General features: G+C 50.1%; 1 protein-coding gene across 3 annotated transcripts in view; it reads left to right on the top strand.

Moving 5' to 3' along the window:
- The window catches only part of LOC122552298 (non-receptor tyrosine-protein kinase TYK2-like), a 148,034-nt gene that overhangs the window by 113,262 nt on the left and 17,224 nt on the right, over positions 1-17,548 (top strand). For all 3 annotated transcript variants that reach the window (XM_087983315.1, XM_087983316.1, XM_087983317.1), the window contains exons 14-15: positions 15,061-15,188; positions 16,713-16,848. In XM_087983315.1, coding sequence (XP_087839441.1) covers positions 15,061-15,188; positions 16,713-16,848 — 264 coding nt within the window. The remainder of the gene's footprint in view (positions 1-15,060; positions 15,189-16,712; positions 16,849-17,548) is intronic.

Here is a 17,548-nt window from a genome sequence, read left to right as displayed (position 1 = left end):
CAGTAAATGCTCAGTTCCCCAGTCTGTGGTGTGCTGTCGGAAGGAGCAGTAAATGCTCAGTTCCCCAGTCTGTGGTGTGCTGTTGGAAGGAGCAGTAAATGCTCAGTTCCCCAGTCTGTGGTGTGGTGTTGGAAGGAGCAGTAAATGCTCAGTTCCCCAGTCTGTGGTGTGCTGTCGGAAGGAGCAGTAAATGCTCAGTTCCCCAGTCTGTGGTGTGCTGTCGGAAGGAGCAGTAAATGCTCAGTTCCCCAGTCTGTGGTGTGCTGTTGGAAGGAGCAGTAAATGCTCAGTTCCCCAGTCTGTGGTGTGCTGTCGGAAGGAGCAGTAAATGCTCAGTTCCCCAGTCTATGGTGTGCTGTTGGAGGAGTAAATGCTCAGTTCCCAGTCTGTGGTGTGCTGTTGGAAGGAGCAGTAAATGCTCAGTTCCCCAGTCTGTGGTGTGCTGTCGGAAGGAGCAGTAAATGCTCAGTTCCCCAGTCTGTGGTGTGCTGTTGGAAGGAGCAGTAAATGCTCAGTTCCCCAGTCTGTGGTGTGCTGTTGGAGCAGTAAATGCTCAGTTCCCCAGTCTGTGGTGTGCTGTTGGAAGGAGCAGTAAATGCTCAGTTCCCCAGTCTGTGGTGTGCTGTTGGAAGGAGCAGTAAATGCTCAGTTCCCCAGTCTGTGGTGTGCTGTTGGAGCAGTAAATGCTCAGTTCCCCAGTCTGTGGTGTGCTGTTGGAGCAGTAAATGCTCAGTTCCCCAGTCTGTGGTGTGCTGTCGGAAGGAGCAGTAAATGCTCAGTTCCCCAGTCTGTGGTGTGCTGTTGGAAGGAGCAGTAAATGCTCAGTTCCCCAGTCTGTGGTGTGCTGTCGGAAGGAGCAGTAAATGCTCAGTTCCCAGTCTGTGGTGTGCTGTTGGATGGAGCAGTAAATGCTGTTCCCCAGTCTGTGGTGTGCTTTTGGAACAGTAAATGCTCATTTCCCCAGTCTGTGGTGTGATTTTGGATCAGTAAATGCTCAGTTCCCCAGTCTGTGGTTTGCTGTTGGAGCAGTAAATGCTCAGTTCCCCAGTCGGTGGTGTGCTGTTGGAAGGAGCAGTAAATGCTCAGTTCCCAGTCTGTGGTGTGCTGTTGGAAGGAGCAGTAAATGCTCAGTTCCCCAGTCTGTGGTGTGCTTTTGGAGCAGTAAATGCTCAGTTCCCCAGTCTGTGGTGTGCTGTTGGAAGGAGCAGTAAATGCTCAGTTCCCAGTCTGTGGTGTGCTGTCGGAAGGAGCAGTAAATGCTCAGTTCCCCAGTCTGTGGTGTGCTGTTGGAGGAGTAAATGCTCAGTTCCCCAGACTGTGGTGTGCTGTTGGAAGGAGCAGTAAATGCTCAGTTCCCCAGTCTGTGGTGTGCTGTCGGAAGGAGCAGTAAATGCTCAGTTCCCCAGTCTGTGGTGTGCTGTCGGAAGGAGCAGTAAATGCTCAGTTCCCCAGTCTATGGTGTGCTGTTGGAGGAGTAAATGCTCAGTTCCCAGTCTATGGTGTGCTGTCGGAAGGAGCAGTAAATGCTCAGTTCCCCAGTCTGTGGTGTGCTCTCGGACGGAGCAGTAAATGCTCAGTTCCCAGTCTGTGGTGTGGTGTTGGAAGGAGCAGTAAATGCTCAGTTCCCCAGTCTGTGGTGTGCTGTTGGAAGGAGCAGTAAATGCTCAGTTCCCCAGTCTGTGGTGTGCTCTCGGACGGAGCAGTAAATGCTCAGTTCCCCAGTCTGTGGTGTGCTGTTGGAAGGAGCAGTAAATGCTCAGTTCCCAGTCTGAGGTGTACTGTCGGAAGGAGCAGTAAATGCTCAGTTCCCCAGTCTGTGGTGTGCTTTTGGAGCAAGAAATGCTCAGTTCCCAGTCTGTGGTGTGCTGTTGGAGCAGTAAATGCTCAGTTCTCAGTCTGTGGTGTGCTGTTGGAAGGAGCAGTAAATGCTCAGTTCCCCAGTCTGTGGTGTGCTGTCGGAAGGAGCAGTAAATGCTCAGTTCCCCAGTCTGTGGTGTGCTGTTGGAAGGAGCAGTAAATGCTCAGTTCCCAGTCTGAGGTGTACTGTCGGAAGGAGCAGTAAATGCTCAGTTCCCAGTCTGTGGTGTGGTGTTGGAAGGAGCAGTAAATACTCAGTTCCCAGTGTGTGGTGTGCTGTCGGAAGGAGCAGTAAATGCTCAGTTCCCAGTCTGTGGTGTGGTGTTGGAAGGAGCTGTAAATGCTCAGTTCCCCAGTCGGTGGTGTGCTGTTGGAAGGAGCAGTAAATGCTCAGTTCCCAGTCTGTGGTGTGGTGTTCGAAGGAGCAGTAAATGCTCAGTTCCCAGTCTGTGGTGTGCTGTTGGAAGGAGCAGTAAATGCTCAGTTCCCTAGTGTGTGGTGTGCTTTTGGAAGGAGCAGTAAATGCTCAGTTCCCCAGTCTGTGGTGTGCTGTCGGAAGGATCAGTAAATGCTCAGTTCCCCAGTCTGTGGTGTGCTGTTGGAAGGAGCAGTAAATGCTCAGTTCCCAGTCTGTGGTGTGCTGTCGGAAGGAGCAGTAAATGCTCAGTTCCCCAGTCTGTGGTGTGCTGTTGGAAGGAGCAGTAAATGCTCAGTTCCCCAGTCTGTGGTGTGCTGTCGGAAGGAGCAGTAAATGCTCAGATCCCCAGTCTGTGGTGTGCTGTTGGAGCAGTAAATGCTCAGTTCCCCAGTCTGTGGTGTGCTGTCGGAAGGAGCAGTAAATGCTCAGTTCCCCAGTCTGTGGTGTGCTGTTGGAAGGAGCAGTAAATGCTCAGTTCCCCAGTCTGTGGTGTGGTGTTGGAAGGAGCAGTAAATGCTCAGTTCCCCAGTCTGTGGTGTGCTGTCGGAAGGAGCAGTAAATGCTCAGTTCCCCAGTCTGTGGTGTGCTGTCGGAAGGAGCAGTAAATGCTCAGTTCCCCAGTCTGTGGTGTGCTGTTGGAAGGAGCAGTAAATGCTCAGTTCCCCAGTCTGTGGTGTGCTGTCGGAAGGAGCAGTAAATGCTCAGTTCCCCAGTCTATGGTGTGCTGTTGGAGGAGTAAATGCTCAGTTCCCAGTCTGTGGTGTGCTGTTGGAAGGAGCAGTAAATGCTCAGTTCCCCAGTCTGTGGTGTGCTGTCGGAAGGAGCAGTAAATGCTCAGTTCCCCAGTCTGTGGTGTGCTGTTGGAAGGAGCAGTAAATGCTCAGTTCCCCAGTCTGTGGTGTGCTGTTGGAGCAGTAAATGCTCAGTTCCCCAGTCTGTGGTGTGCTGTTGGAAGGAGCAGTAAATGCTCAGTTCCCCAGTCTGTGGTGTGCTGTTGGAAGGAGCAGTAAATGCTCAGTTCCCCAGTCTGTGGTGTGCTGTTGGAGCAGTAAATGCTCAGTTCCCCAGTCTGTGGTGTGCTGTTGGAGCAGTAAATGCTCAGTTCCCCAGTCTGTGGTGTGCTGTCGGAAGGAGCAGTAAATGCTCAGTTCCCCAGTCTGTGGTGTGCTGTTGGAAGGAGCAGTAAATGCTCAGTTCCCCAGTCTGTGGTGTGCTGTCGGAAGGAGCAGTAAATGCTCAGTTCCCAGTCTGTGGTGTGCTGTTGGATGGAGCAGTAAATGCTGTTCCCCAGTCTGTGGTGTGCTTTTGGAACAGTAAATGCTCATTTCCCCAGTCTGTGGTGTGATTTTGGATCAGTAAATGCTCAGTTCCCCAGTCTGTGGTTTGCTGTTGGAGCAGTAAATGCTCAGTTCCCCAGTCGGTGGTGTGCTGTTGGAAGGAGCAGTAAATGCTCAGTTCCCAGTCTGTGGTGTGCTGTTGGAAGGAGCAGTAAATGCTCAGTTCCCCAGTCTGTGGTGTGCTTTTGGAGCAGTAAATGCTCAGTTCCCCAGTCTGTGGTGTGCTGTTGGAAGGAGCAGTAAATGCTCAGTTCCCAGTCTGTGGTGTGCTGTCGGAAGGAGCAGTAAATGCTCAGTTCCCCAGTCTGTGGTGTGCTGTTGGAGGAGTAAATGCTCAGTTCCCCAGACTGTGGTGTGCTGTTGGAAGGAGCAGTAAATGCTCAGTTCCCCAGTCTGTGGTGTGCTGTCGGAAGGAGCAGTAAATGCTCAGTTCCCCAGTCTGTGGTGTGCTGTCGGAAGGAGCAGTAAATGCTCAGTTCCCCAGTCTATGGTGTGCTGTTGGAGGAGTAAATGCTCAGTTCCCAGTCTATGGTGTGCTGTCGGAAGGAGCAGTAAATGCTCAGTTCCCCAGTCTGTGGTGTGCTCTCGGACGGAGCAGTAAATGCTCAGTTCCCAGTCTGTGGTGTGGTGTTGGAAGGAGCAGTAAATGCTCAGTTCCCCAGTCTGTGGTGTGCTGTTGGAAGGAGCAGTAAATGCTCAGTTCCCCAGTCTGTGGTGTGCTCTCGGACGGAGCAGTAAATGCTCAGTTCCCCAGTCTGTGGTGTGCTGTTGGAAGGAGCAGTAAATGCTCAGTTCCCAGTCTGAGGTGTACTGTCGGAAGGAGCAGTAAATGCTCAGTTCCCCAGTCTGTGGTGTGCTTTTGGAGCAAGAAATGCTCAGTTCCCAGTCTGTGGTGTGCTGTTGGAGCAGTAAATGCTCAGTTCTCAGTCTGTGGTGTGCTGTTGGAAGGAGCAGTAAATGCTCAGTTCCCCAGTCTGTGGTGTGCTGTCGGAAGGAGCAGTAAATGCTCAGTTCCCCAGTCTGTGGTGTGCTGTTGGAAGGAGCAGTAAATGCTCAGTTCCCAGTCTGAGGTGTACTGTCGGAAGGAGCAGTAAATGCTCAGTTCCCAGTCTGTGGTGTGGTGTTGGAAGGAGCAGTAAATACTCAGTTCCCAGTGTGTGGTGTGCTGTCGGAAGGAGCAGTAAATGCTCAGTTCCCAGTCTGTGGTGTGGTGTTGGAAGGAGCTGTAAATGCTCAGTTCCCCAGTCGGTGGTGTGCTGTTGGAAGGAGCAGTAAATGCTCAGTTCCCAGTCTGTGGTGTGGTGTTCGAAGGAGCAGTAAATGCTCAGTTCCCAGTCTGTGGTGTGCTGTTGGAAGGAGCAGTAAATGCTCAGTTCCCTAGTGTGTGGTGTGCTTTTGGAAGGAGCAGTAAATGCTCAGTTCCCCAGTCTGTGGTGTGCTGTCGGAAGGATCAGTAAATGCTCAGTTCCCCAGTCTGTGGTGTGCTGTTGGAAGGAGCAGTAAATGCTCAGTTCCCAGTCTGTGGTGTGCTGTCGGAAGGAGCAGTAAATGCTCAGTTCCCCAGTCTGTGGTGTGCTGTTGGAAGGAGCAGTAAATGCTCAGTTCCCCAGTCTGTGGTGTGCTGTCGGAAGGAGCAGTAAATGCTCAGATCCCCAGTCTGTGGTGTGCTGTTGGAGCAGTAAATGCTCAGTTCCCCAGTCTGTGGTGTGCTGTCGGAAGGAGCAGTAAATGCTCAGTTCCCCAGTCTGTGGTGTGCTGTTGGAAGGAGCAGTAAATGCTCAGTTCCCCAGTCTGTGGTGTGGTGTTGGAAGGAGCAGTAAATGCTCAGTTCCCCAGTCTGTGGTGTGCTGTCGGAAGGAGCAGTAAATGCTCAGTTCCCCAGTCTGTGGTGTGCTGTCGGAAGGAGCAGTAAATGCTCAGTTCCCCAGTCTGTGGTGTGCTGTTGGAAGGAGCAGTAAATGCTCAGTTCCCCAGTCTGTGGTGTGCTGTCGGAAGGAGCAGTAAATGCTCAGTTCCCCAGTCTATGGTGTGCTGTTGGAGGAGTAAATGCTCAGTTCCCAGTCTGTGGTGTGCTGTTGGAAGGAGCAGTAAATGCTCAGTTCCCCAGTCTGTGGTGTGCTGTCGGAAGGAGCAGTAAATGCTCAGTTCCCCAGTCTGTGGTGTGCTGTTGGAAGGAGCAGTAAATGCTCAGTTCCCCAGTCTGTGGTGTGCTGTTGGAGCAGTAAATGCTCAGTTCCCCAGTCTGTGGTGTGCTGTTGGAAGGAGCAGTAAATGCTCAGTTCCCCAGTCTGTGGTGTGCTGTTGGAAGGAGCAGTAAATGCTCAGTTCCCCAGTCTGTGGTGTGCTGTTGGAGCAGTAAATGCTCAGTTCCCCAGTCTGTGGTGTGCTGTTGGAGCAGTAAATGCTCAGTTCCCCAGTCTGTGGTGTGCTGTCGGAAGGAGCAGTAAATGCTCAGTTCCCCAGTCTGTGGTGTGCTGTTGGAAGGAGCAGTAAATGCTCAGTTCCCCAGTCTGTGGTGTGCTGTCGGAAGGAGCAGTAAATGCTCAGTTCCCAGTCTGTGGTGTGCTGTTGGATGGAGCAGTAAATGCTGTTCCCCAGTCTGTGGTGTGCTTTTGGAACAGTAAATGCTCATTTCCCCAGTCTGTGGTGTGATTTTGGATCAGTAAATGCTCAGTTCCCCAGTCTGTGGTTTGCTGTTGGAGCAGTAAATGCTCAGTTCCCCAGTCGGTGGTGTGCTGTTGGAAGGAGCAGTAAATTCTCAGTTCCCAGTCTGTGGTGTGCTGTTGGAAGGAGCAGTAAATGCTCAGTTCCCAGTCTGTGGTGTGCTGTTGGAAGGAGCAGTAAATGCTCAGTTCCCCAGTCTGTGGTGTGCTGTTGGAGTAGTAAATGCTCAGTTCCCCAGTCTGTGGTGTGCTGTTGGAAGGAGCAGTAAATGCTCAGTTCCCAGTCTGTGGTGTGCTGTTGGAAGGAGCAGTAAATGCTCAGTTCCCAGTCTGTGGTGTGCTGTTGGAAGGAGCAATAAATGCTCAGTTCCCCAGTCTGTGGTGTGCTGTTGGAAGGAGCAGTAAATGCTCAGTTCCCAGTCTGTGGTGTGCTGTTGAAAGGAGCAGTCAATGCTCAGTTCCCCAGTCTGTGGTGTGCTGTTGGAAGGAGCAGTAAATGCTCAGTTCCCCAGTCTGTGGTGTGCTGTTGGAGAAGTAAATGCTCAGTTCCCCAGTCTGTGGTGTGCTGTCGGAATGACCAGTAACTGCTCAGATCCCTAGCCTGTGGTGTGCTGTCGGAAGGAGCAGTAAATGCTCAGTTCCCAGTCTGTGGTGTGCTGTCGGAAGGAGCAGTAAATGCTCAGTTCCCCAGTCTGTGGTGTGGTGTTGGACGGACCAGTAAATGCTCAGTTCCCCAGTATGTGGTGTGCTGTCGGAAGGAGCAGTAAATGCTCAGTTCCCAGTCTGTGGTGTGGTGTTGGACGGAGCAGTAAATGCTCAGTTCCCCAGTCTGTGTTGTGCAGTCGGAATGAGCAGTAAATGCTCAGTTCTCAGTCTGTGGTGTGGTGTTGGAAGGAGCAGTTAATGCTCAGTTCCCCAGTCTGTGGTGTGCTGTTGGAAGGAGCAGTAAATGCTCAGTTCCCCAGTCTGTGGTGTGCTTTTGGAGCAGTAAATGCTCAGTTCCCCAGTCTGTGGTGTGCTTTAGGAGCAGTAAATGCTCAGTTCCCCAGTCTGTGGTGTGCTTTTGGAGCAGTAAATGCTCAGTTCCCCAGTCTGTGGTGTGCTTTTGGAGCAGTAAATGCTCAGTTCCCCAGTCTGTGGTGTGCTGTTGGAAGGAGCAGTAAATGCTCAGTTCCCAGTCTGTGGTGTGCTGTCGGAAGGAGCAGTAAATGCTCAGTTCCCCAGTCTGTGGTGTGCTGTTGGAGGAGTAAATGCTCAGTTCCCCAGACTGTGGTGTGCTGTTGGAAGGAGCAGTAAATGCTCAGTTCCCCAGTCTGTGGTGTGCTGTCGGAAGGAGCAGTAAATGCTCAGTTCCCCAGTATGTGGTGTGCTGTTGGAGGAGTAAATGCTCAGTTCCCAGTCTGTGGTGTGCTGTCGGAAGGAGCAGTAAATGCTCAGTTCCCCAGTCTGTGGTGTGCTGTTGGAGGAGTAAATGCTCAGTTCCCAGTCTGTGGTGTGCTGTTGGAAGGAGCAGTAAATGCTCAGTTCCCCAGTGTGTGGTGTGCTGTCGGAAGGAGCAGTAAATGCTCATTTCCCCAGTCTGTGGTGTGCTGTTGGAAGGAGCAGTAAATGCTCAGTTCCCCAGTCTGTGGTGTGCTGTTGGAGCAGTAAATGCTCAGTTCCCCAGTCTGTGGTGTGCTGTTGGAAGGAGCAGTAAATGCTCAGTTCCCAGTCTGTGGTGTGCTGTTGGAAGGAGCAGTAAATGCTCAGTTCCCCAGTCTGTGGTGTGGTGTTGGAAGGAGCAGTAAATGCTCAGTTCCCCAGTCTGTGTTGTGCTGTTGGAAGGAGCAGTAAATGCTCAGTTCCCCAGTCTGTGGTGTGCTGTTGGAGCAGTAAATGCTCAGTTCCCCAGTCTGTGGTGTGCTGTCGGAAGGAGCAGTAAATGCTCAGTTCCCCAGTCTGTGGTGTGCTGTTGGAAGGAGCAGTAAATGCTCAGTTCCCCAGTCTGTGGTGTGCTCTCGGACGGAGCAATAAATGCTCAGTTCCCAGTCTGTGGTGTGGTGTTGGAAGGAGCAGTAAATGCTCAGTTCCCCAGTCTGTGGTATGCTTTTGGAGCAGTAAATGCTCAGTTCCCAGCCTGTGGTGTGCTGTTGGAAGGAGCAGTAAATGCTCAGTTCCCCAGTCTGTGGTGTGCTGTCGGAAGGAGCAGTAAATGCTCAGTTCCCCAGTCTGTGGTGTGCTGTTGGAAGGAGCAGTAAATGCTGTTCCCCAGTCTGTGGTGTGGTGTCGGAAGGAGCAGTAAATGCTGTTCCCCAGTCGGTGGTGTGCTTTTGGAGCAGTAAATGCTCAGTTCCCCAGTCTGTGGTGTGCTGTTGGAAGGAGCAGTAAATGCTCAGTTCCCAGTCGGTGGTGTGCTGTTGGAAGGAGCAGTAAATGCTCAGTTCCCCAGTCGGTGGTGTGCTGTTGGAAGGAGCAGTAAATGCTCAGTTCCCCAGTCGGTGGTGTGGTGTTGGAAGGAGCAGTAAATGCTCAGTTCCCCAGTCTGTGGTGTGCTGTTGGAAGGAGCAGTAAATGCTCAGTTCCCCAGTCGGTGGTGTGCTGTTGGAAGGAGCAGTAAATGCTCAGTTCCCCAGCATGTGGTGTGCTGTCGGAAGGAGCAGTAAATGCTCAGTTCCCAGTCTGTGGTGTGCTGTCGGAAGGAGCAGTAAATGCTCAGTTCCCCAGTCTGTGGTGTGCTGTTGGAGCAGTAAATGCTCAGTTCCCAGTCTGTGGTGTGCTGTTGAAAGGAGCAGTCAATGCTCAGTTCCCCAGTCTGTGGTGTGGTGTTGGACGGAGCAGTAAATGCTCAGTTCCCCAGTATGTGGTGTGCTGTCGGAAGGAGCAGTAAATGCTCAGTTCCCCAGTCTGTGGTGTGGTGTCGGAAGGAGCAGTAAATGCTCAGTTCCCAGTCTGTGGTGTGGTGTCGGAAGGAGCAGTAAATGCTCAGTTCCCAGTCTTTGGTGTGCTGTCGGAAGGAGCAGTAAATGCTCAGTTCCCCAGTCTGTGGTGTGCTGTTGGAAGGAGCAGTAAATGCTCAGTTCCCCAGTCTGTGGTGTGCTGTTGGAGAAGTAAATGCTCAGTTCCCCAGTCTGTGGTGTGCTGTCGGAATGACCAGTAACTGCTCAGATCCCTAGCCTGTGGTGTGCTGTCGGAAGGAGCAGTAAATGCTCAGTTCCCCAGTCTGTGGTGTGCTGTCGGAAGGAGCAGTAAATGCTCAGTTCCCAGTCTGTGGTGTGGTGTCGGAAGGAGCAGTAAATGCTCAGTTCCCCAGTCTGTGGTGTGGTGTTGGACGGACCAGTAAATGCTCAGTTCCCCAGTATGTGGTGTGCTGTCGGAAGGAGCAGTAAATGCTCAGTTCCCCAGTCTGTGGTGTGGTGTTGGACGGAGCAGTAAATGCTCAGTTCCCCAGTCTGTGGTGTGCAGTCGGAAGGAGCAGTAAATGCTCAGTTCTCAGTCTGTGGTGTGGTGTTGGAAGGAGCAGTTAATGCTCAGTTCCCCAGTCTGTGGTGTGGTGTTGGAAGGAGCAGTAAATGCTCAGTTCCCCAGTCTGTGGTGTGCTTTTGGAGCAGTAAATGCTCAGTTCCCCAGTCTGTGGTGTGGTGTTGGAGCAGTAAATGCTCAGTTCCCAGTCTGTGGTGTGCTGTCGGAAGGAGCAGTAAATGCTCAGTTCCCCAGTCTGTGGTGTGGTGTTGGACGGACCAGTAAATGCTCAGTTCCCCAGTATGTGGTGTGCTGTCGGAAGGAGCAGTAAATGCTCAGTTCTCAGTCTGTGGTGTGGTGTTGGAAGGAGCAGTTAATGCTCAGTTCTCAGTCTGTGGTGTGCTGTTGGAAGGAGTAGTAAATGCTCAGTTCCCCAGTCTGTGGTGTGCTTTTGGAGCAGTAAATGCTCAGTTCCCCAGTCTGTGGTGTGCTTTTGGAGCAGTAAATGCTAAGTTCCCCAGTCTGTGGTGTGCTTTTGGAGCAGTAAATGCTCAGTTCCCCAGTCTGTGGTGTGCGTTTGGAGCAGTAAATGCTCAGTTCCCCAGTCTGTGGTGTGCTGTTGGAAGGAGCAATAAATGCTCAGTTCCCAGTCTGTGGTGTGCTGTCGGAAGGAGCAGTAAATGCTCAGTTCCCCAGTCTGTGGTGTGCTGTTGGAGGAGTAAATGCTCAGTTCCCCAGACTGTGGTGTGCTGTTGGAGGAGTAAATGCTCAGTTCCCCAGACTGTGGTGTGCTGTTGGAAGGAGCAGTAAATGCTCAGTTCCCCAGTCTGTGGTGTGCTGTTGGAAGGAGCAGTAAATGCTCAGTTCCCCAGTCTGTGGTGTGCTGTCGGAAGGAGCAGTAAATGCTCAGTTCCCCAGTCTGTGGTGTGCTGTCGGAAGGAGCAGTAAATGCTCAGTTCCCAGTCTATGGTGTGCTGTTGGAGGAGTAAATGCTCAGTTCCCAGTCTGTGGTGTGCTGTCGGAAGGAGCAGTAAATGCTCAGTTCCCCAGTCTGTGGTGTGCTCTCGGACGGAGCAGTAAATGCTCAGTTCCCCAGTCGGTGGTGTGCTCTCGGACGGAGCAGTAAATGCTCAGTTCCCCAGTCTGTGGTGTGCTTTTGGAGCAAGAAATGCTCAGTTCCCAGTCTGTGGTGTGCTGTTGGAGCAGTAAATGCTCAGTTCTCAGTCTGTGGTGTGCTGTTGGAAGGAGTAGTAAATGCTCAGTTCCCCAGTCTGTGGTGTGCTGTCGGAAGGAGCAGTAAATGCTCAGTTCCCCAGTCTGTGGTGTGCTGTTGGAAGGAGCAGTAAATGCTCAGTTCCCAGTCTGAGGTGTACTGTCGGAAGGAGCAGTAAATGCTCAGTTCCCAGTCTGTGGTGTGGTGTTGGAAGGAGCAGTAAATGCTCAGTTCCCAGTCTGTGGTGTGCTGTCGGAAGGAGCAGTAAATGCTCAGTTCCCAGTCTGTGGTGTGGTGTTGGAAGGAGCAGTAAATGCTCAGTTCCCAGTCTGTGGTGTGGTGTTCGAAGGAGCAGTAAATGCTCAGTTCCCAGTCTGTGGTGTGGTGTTCGAAGGAGCAGTAAATGCTCAGTTCCCAGTCTGTGGTGTGCTGTCGGAAGGAGCAGTAAATGCTCAGTTCCCCAGTCTGTGGTGTGCTGTTGGAAGGAGCAGTAAATGCTCAGTTCCCCAGTCTGTGGTGTGCTGTCGGAAGGAGCAGTAAATGCTCAGTTCCCCAGTCTGTGGTGTGCTGTTGGAAGGAGCAGTAAATGCTCAGTTCCCAGTCTGTGGTGTGCTGTCGGAAGGAGCAGTAAATGCTCAGTTCCCCAGTCTGTGGTGTGCTGTTGGAAGGAGCAGTAAATGCTCAGTTCCCCAGTCTGTGGTGTGCTGTTGGAGCAGTAAATGCTCAGTTCCCCAGTCTGTGGTGTGCTGTCGGAAGGAGCAGTAAATGCTCAGTTCCCCAGTCTGTGGTGTGCTGTCGGAAGGAGCAGTAAATGCTCAGTTCCCCAGTCTGTGGTGTGCTGTTGGAGCAGTAAATGCTCAGTTCCCCAGTCTGTGGTGTGCTGTCGGAAGGAGCAGTAAATGCTCAGTTCCCCAGTCTGTGGTGTGCTGTCGGAAGGAGCAGTAAATGCTCAGTTCCCCAGTCTGTGGTGTGCTGTCGGAAGGAGCAGTAAATGCTCAGTTCCCCAGTCTATGGTGTGCTGTTGGAGGAGTAAATGCTCAGTTCCCAGTCTGTGGTGTGCTGTTGGAAGGAGCAGTAAATGCTCAGTTCCCCAGTCTGTGGTGTGCTGTCGGAAGGAGCAGTAAATGCTCAGTTCCCCAGTCTGTGGTGTGCTGTTGGAAGGAGCAGTAAATGCTCAGTTCCCCAGTCTGTGGTGTGCTGTCGGAAGGAGCAGTAAATGCTCAGTTCCCCAGTCTATGGTGTGCTGTTGGAGGAGTAAATGCTCAGTTCCCAGTCTGTGGTGTGCTGTTGGAAGGAGCAGTAAATGCTCAGTTCCCCAGTCTGTGGTGTGCTGTTGGAAGGAGCAGTAAATGCTCAGTTCCCCAGTCTGTGGTGTGCTGTCGGAAGGAGCAGTAAATGCTCAGTTCCCCAGTCTGTGGTGTGCTGTTGGAAGGAGCAGTAAATGCTCAGTTCCCCAGTCTGTGGTGTGCTGTTGGAAGGAGCAGTGGTTGACAATACAGGGCCTTTCCAGGAGCCATTCCAAGGCTTTGGTGGGTTGGGTGCAATCGAGGAAATAACCCTGATGCATGTTTATTTCTTTTCACTAGTTATTGTCGTAAATTGTTTTCAGAAGCGTATTCCTGATCCTGAGCTACAGATCAGTAATATCCTGGCCAGGCAAGAATTGCAGCCACTTGCCTTGGTAATTTATTATTCTATTGCAGCAGATTTATTTGGTTTGACACCCAGTCCAAGCAGGAGGCTTTTACGCTCTGTGTCTGTGGTGAGTGTTAATTTGGAGCTGAACCAATCTTACTCCTTGATACTCTCCCAGAGCCCTATCGAATTTCCATTGTTGACGGTCTGCCTCACTGCTGATGCAATAGGGGGCTTCCTCTTTGACTTCTGTTAGTCCACGGCACTTATCAGAGAATCAAAATGAACTCGGGCCTTTTGCCTGAGGGAGAAGATTTCAAATATTTATTGTTAAAAGGGGCTGGCATGTTGTTGAAATGGCCACCCTATTATAAACAACATATTTGTCCTGGACAAGACAGCATTTAAAATTTGCCCAGTCTCTCCTGACCTCACTGTGTAGCTGCCTACAAAGTACAATCAGTCCTGAGGCTATCGCCTTCCTGATCCAGTTCTGTTGCTCTGATTTGCTAGCTAGTTTTGAAGCTTGTTTACAGATTTATTTTTCTCTCTGACCATTGAGTACACAGCACATTGTCAGCTGCTTGGCTGACAGTTCATGTTCATCAAACCTTTCTGACCCAAAGCCAAATCGTTACATATAACCCGGTTTTCCTGGTTAACCCGTGTTACCCACATGAGCTGCAGTGTTTGTTCAGAGAAGCTAGAACATAAGACTGCCTGAGATGATAGTCTTAAAATCTATCCATAAAGCTGTCAGATTGCTGGCCTTCCTTTCAAGTGGGGCTAGACTACAGTGGCAAGCAAGCAATCCTTTCATTGTCTCGGACATCAGACAGACTCCGTCTGGAGCATTCTGTTCAGATCCGGGCACTACACCTCAGGAAGGGTGGACTGGCCTTGGAAGCAGTACTGTGCAGACTGTCCATCATGATACTGCGACTTAGCGTTATGAGGACAACTTGCCTCAACCCAGGTTTTCTCTTGCTTCTAGAAGTTTGAGAGGTGATTGATCCATGTGTTAAAACTGTTTGATAGTGTAGATACAGATAACTATTACCCCTGATCAGGCAATCAAGAAAAGGGTTTTGAAATTCAGCCTCAGTCTTTCAGTGGTGAAATTGAGAGACAAAAAATTGGCATCTGCTGTTCTCCCGTCAAGAATGTATACATGTGTCTGCAGAAGGTCAGATGGATATTTTGAGACTGGGATTAATGGGTATTATGCGGTTAAGGGGATTGAAGGATATGAGACATAGCCAGGTCAAGGCACAGGTCAGCTCCGATTTACTTTAACCACAAAGCAAAGATTAACCCAGCTGTTGTTGTCATGTTCCAAAGAGGTGGGAAATGTTTTTCCCTTTGGAATCATCACTTTCAAGTTGAGCAGTGATTGCCTCTCTTGGCAGCTCAGTTGCCTGTTTGGTTAATCCTTCCATTGTTTATGCTCTGTAGCTATTCCAGTCATATCATAAAAACACCACTGTTAGCTGTTTTATCCTCTGAACGAGATGTAAACCTGGACCTTGTCTACTTGTTCAGGTGCAAGTTAAAGATTCAGAGCAAGGAATTCTTTCAAAGTTCCAGCACATGGTCTTCCCCCAGTGAAAATCCCTGAGAATTGTATGCATTCATGCACCTCTGCCTCATCTTTTTGTGTCACCTGGATAACAGTATACATTGCAATGTTTAACATGCTGAATGCCCCGTGTCCCGCAGTGCCCGTTACGGTGCCCCATGTCCCGCAGTGCCCACTGTTATGTTCATATTGCTGCAATTCTGACCATAGTGTTCTCCTTCTGTTTATACAACAACAAAGTAGAGCTATCAGAACAACCAGCCAAAGGCTGAACCCATGACTCCATTTAGAAGACAAGATGCTGCCATTTGGGTGACACTTCATAAAGTATCCTCATTTTGAAAAACATTCACTGTACTCTTGAGTAATTCCTTGTGCGGTTCCTTTGAGATGCAGCAGAATCAGACGCATCCGTGAAGGTAGACCGAAACCACAGATTCGCAAGCAACTCATAGGCGGCACGGTGGCACAGTGGTTAGCACTGCTGCCTCACGCACCAGGGACCCGGGTTCAATTCCCATCTCAGGTGACTGACTGACTGTGTGGAGTTTGCACATCGTCCCTGTGTCTGCGTGGGTTTCCTCCGGGTGCTCCGGTTTCTTCCCACAGTCCAAAGATGTGCAGGTCAGGTGAATTGACCATGTTAAATTGCCCGTAGAGTTCGGTGAAAGAGTAAATGTAAGGGAATGGGTCTGGGTGGATTGCTCTTCGGCGGGTCGGTGTGGACTTGTTGGGCCGAAGGGCCTGTTTCCACACTAAGTAATCTAATCTAAATTCCTGTTCTAATGAAACTTTCCTGCCAAAGGATTTTTAGGAGGAGCTTAATCACAAAACTTGTAGGCATGTTGATAGATTTTGTTTTGCCCTCTTTGTGTTCTCTTCCGTATTACAGAAAAATAATCACTGTCCTCATTTTACAGATATAATCGTGGAAGAATATGTCGAGTTTGGACCACTGGATGTCTTGTTGCGAAAAGAGAAAGGAAAGCTGAGCCCAGAGTGGAGTCTGACTGTCATTAAGCAACTTGCTAGTGCTCTGAGCTATTTGGTACGCATCACTACGTCTTGGGCCATTTCATAGAATCACAGGATCCCTACAATGTGGAAAGAAGCCATTCAACCCATTTGAGTCTGCACAGAACCTCCAAATAGCTTCCACTCAGACCCAGGCCTGCTATCATATCCCTGTTACCCTCCATTTCCCAAGGCTAACCCACCTGGCCTGCATGTGCTTAAATACTATGGGGCAATTTCCCATGGCCCATGCACCCTAACCTGCACATCTGAGGACTGTGGGAGGAAACCCACACAGCCATGGAGAGAATGTGCAAACTTCACACAGACAGACAGTCGCCTGAGGGTGGAATCGAACCTGGGTTCCTGATGCTGTGAGGCAGCAGTACTAACCACTGAGCCACAGCTGCCATAATTCCTTTTGAAATAGTCAGAATTACACAGCACAGAAACAGATCCTTTGGTCCAACTTGTCAATGCCTACTGGAATATCCTACATTAATCTAGTCCCATTTGCCAGCACTCAGCCCATTTCCCTCTAAATCCTTCCTATTCATATACCCATTCAAATATCTTTTGAATGTTGTAATTGTACAACCCTCCAGCACTTCCTCTGGCAGCTCATTCCATCTGTGCACCAGCTTCTGCATGAAAAAGTTGCCCCTTTTAAATTTTTCCCCCCTCACTCTAAAGCTATGCTCTGTAATTCTGAACTCTGACCCCAGGGAAAAGACCTTGTCCACTTACCCTATCCATGCCCCTCAAGATTTTATAAACCTCTATAAGGTCACCCCCTCAGCCTAGAACGCTCCAGGGAAAACAGCCCCAGCCTGTTCAGCCTCTCCCTATAGCTCAAACCTTCCAACCCTGGCAACATCCTTGTAAATCTTTTCTGCACCCTTGCAGGTTCAGCAACATCCTTCTTAGAGCAGGGAGCCCAGAATTGAATGGAGTATTCGACAGGGCACACATCAGTTTTTGTCTCTGTAAATATAATTGAAATAATTGAATGTATTTGCGCGGTTGCATGTTTGTCTACATAAATATAATTGCTGTATTTCAACACAATGACTGCAAGGTAAAGCTTTGAGGTATTTGAGGTGGGGCGGGGAGGTGTGGTGATGGTAAGTTGGTGTGCAAATGCTCCCCCCAGTGTCTCGGTGTGGAAGTACGCCGGCTGGTCCTGGGATACCCCATTGCAGAAGCTCTGACTGGGTTGAGTTAGCCCACCTGTTCATCTGGTGCGGGTGGGCCACTTTTTTTTTTCGTCTTTGTACTCCAGGTGAGGGGAGCTGGCGTCTAAACAACAAGTCATCCTGGATTCATGTCAAATTAACTCTCATTTTTTGGGTTGATGTATATAGAATGGTGAATGAATAAGATATTCAAACCCCAGACAGTCCGTGTCTTCAGGGTAGGGATGGTGCATTGGGTAATGCTTCTCAATCAAGAGATTGGTCAGTGACCTTTGAGCAGGAATCTCACTGAAGCAGCATTTAGTTCCTGTTGTTTCTCTCTCTGACCAGAATGAACATTTGGCAATTTTCTTTTCTCTCAGGAGGATAAAAATATGGTGCATGGGAACATTTGCTGCAAGAACGTGCTTGTCGCGAGGAAGGGGCTGGAGGAGGGAAGCAGCCCTTTCATCAAAGTCAGTGATCCTGGCATCAGTTTTACTGTGCTCACTCGAGAAGGTCAGTTTGTGCCTTTACTGTTGGGGACTGAGGACACTGGGTATTCCACTTTGAAAAATACTGCTCCACATTGCAAACCTAGCCCACAGTTAGACCCTGGTGAAATCTCTGGGGTCCTTCCACACCAAGTTAGTCTTGCCATGTCTTCCTCTCAGATTCCCAGGTTGTTAATCGCTGTGATTTCCACATTCCTGGTGGCAGCTCTCTGATTGTCGCTGTTCCAATCTTTGTGGACATTGAAAGGGTGTTCTGCACATTCAGCTGCAAGTGGATAAGGTTACACTCTGCAGCACTTTACCATACCTCATCTACTCAAGATGTGGCTGCTGGAGGTGTACAGAGGAACCTCGATTGTCCAAACGACATGGGCGGGCTGTATTTTGTTTGGATAATCAAAAGCTGGAGAACACAGTTTAGCCAAGCATTGGAATCTTGTTCAGATAATCTGAAATTCAGATAATTGAATGCTGGATAATCAAGGTTTCTCTGTATTCTAAATTAAATCAATATCTATATGTAAATATGTCACACTAATAGCACCCACTCACCAGTGGTGATGCTACAATGTCATCCAGAAGCTGAGAGAAGAGTGAAGGTTCATACCAGCTCAAGATCTCTGCTTGTTGTGGTTCTGTTCGCCGAGCTGGAAGTTTTTGTTGCAAACGTTTCGTCCCCTGGCTAGGCGCCATCATCAGTGCTT

The sequence above is a fragment of the Chiloscyllium plagiosum genome, unplaced genomic scaffold, assembly GCF_037043375.1.
Source record: "Chiloscyllium plagiosum isolate Xiang-an unplaced genomic scaffold, Cpla_swu_hap1 HiC_scaffold_45, whole genome shotgun sequence".
Classification (NCBI taxonomy): domain Eukaryota; kingdom Metazoa; phylum Chordata; class Chondrichthyes; order Orectolobiformes; family Hemiscylliidae; genus Chiloscyllium; species Chiloscyllium plagiosum.
This window is presented reverse-complemented; position numbering and strand designations above follow the sequence as displayed.